General features: G+C 56.9%; 1 protein-coding gene across 1 annotated transcript in view; it reads right to left on the reverse strand.

Annotated features, from left to right (window-relative positions):
- EMH_0027100 (uncharacterized protein) overlaps positions 1-595 on the reverse strand; it is a gene marked incomplete at both ends in the record, with an annotated part of 5378 nt that extends 4783 nt beyond the window's left edge. The window contains one exon of the mRNA XM_013502709.1: positions 484-595. Within this exon, the coding sequence (XP_013358163.1) occupies positions 484-595 (112 nt within the window). The remainder of the gene's footprint in view (positions 1-483) is intronic.
- Positions 596-700: the final 105 nt, after the last annotated feature.

Here is a 700-nt window from a genome sequence, read left to right on the forward strand (position 1 = left end):
ATGTACACCAAAACTTATTTCATTTCAGCTGCTGCAGAGAAACGCATATAACTACAGACGAAGAAGCAGAGCTGTACCCTCGGGGGGCCCCCCAGGGGGCCCCCCAGGGGCCCCCCGGGGGCCCCCGGGGGCCCCACTGCGCAGCAGCAGCGTTTGCTGCTGGTTTGTTTCTTCTTCTTGTATTTTGTTTTTATCCTTTTGGGCTTTTTGTTGTATTTGGTGCTGCAGTTGATGGTGGGGTGTTTGAGGCAGCAGCAGCAGCAGCAGCAGCAGCAGCAGCAGCAGCAGCGGCAGCAGCAACGGCTTCTGCAGCGTGAGTAATGAGAGCAGCAGCAGCAGCAGCAGCAAGAGCAGCAGCAAATAGAAGGAGTTTCTGTCTCCTTTAGTTGTATTTATTGTTTAATTGAATTGTTTCAGCAGCAACACAAAAACAAAAAGAAGAGGGGCCCCCCCAGCTGCTGCTGCAGCAGACGGCTCCCTTACCCCCCGTGCTGCTGCTGCTGCTGCTGCTGCTGCTGCTGCTAGTTTTGCTGCTTGCTGCTGCAGCTGCAGAGAGGAAGAAGAAGGGGGCCCCCACGAGGCTGCGATGCTGCATTTCTTTAGGGGGCCCCCAGGGGTGGGGTGTAGGGCCCCCAACCCCCTGAGGTGTATCGACAGCTCTCAGCTGCATGCAGCAGCAGCAGCAGCAGCAGCAGCAGCA

The sequence above is a fragment of the Eimeria mitis genome, genomic scaffold, assembly GCF_000499745.2.
Source record: "Eimeria mitis Houghton genomic scaffold, Emh_scaff999, whole genome shotgun sequence".
Lineage (NCBI taxonomy): Eukaryota > Apicomplexa > Conoidasida > Eucoccidiorida > Eimeriidae > Eimeria > Eimeria mitis.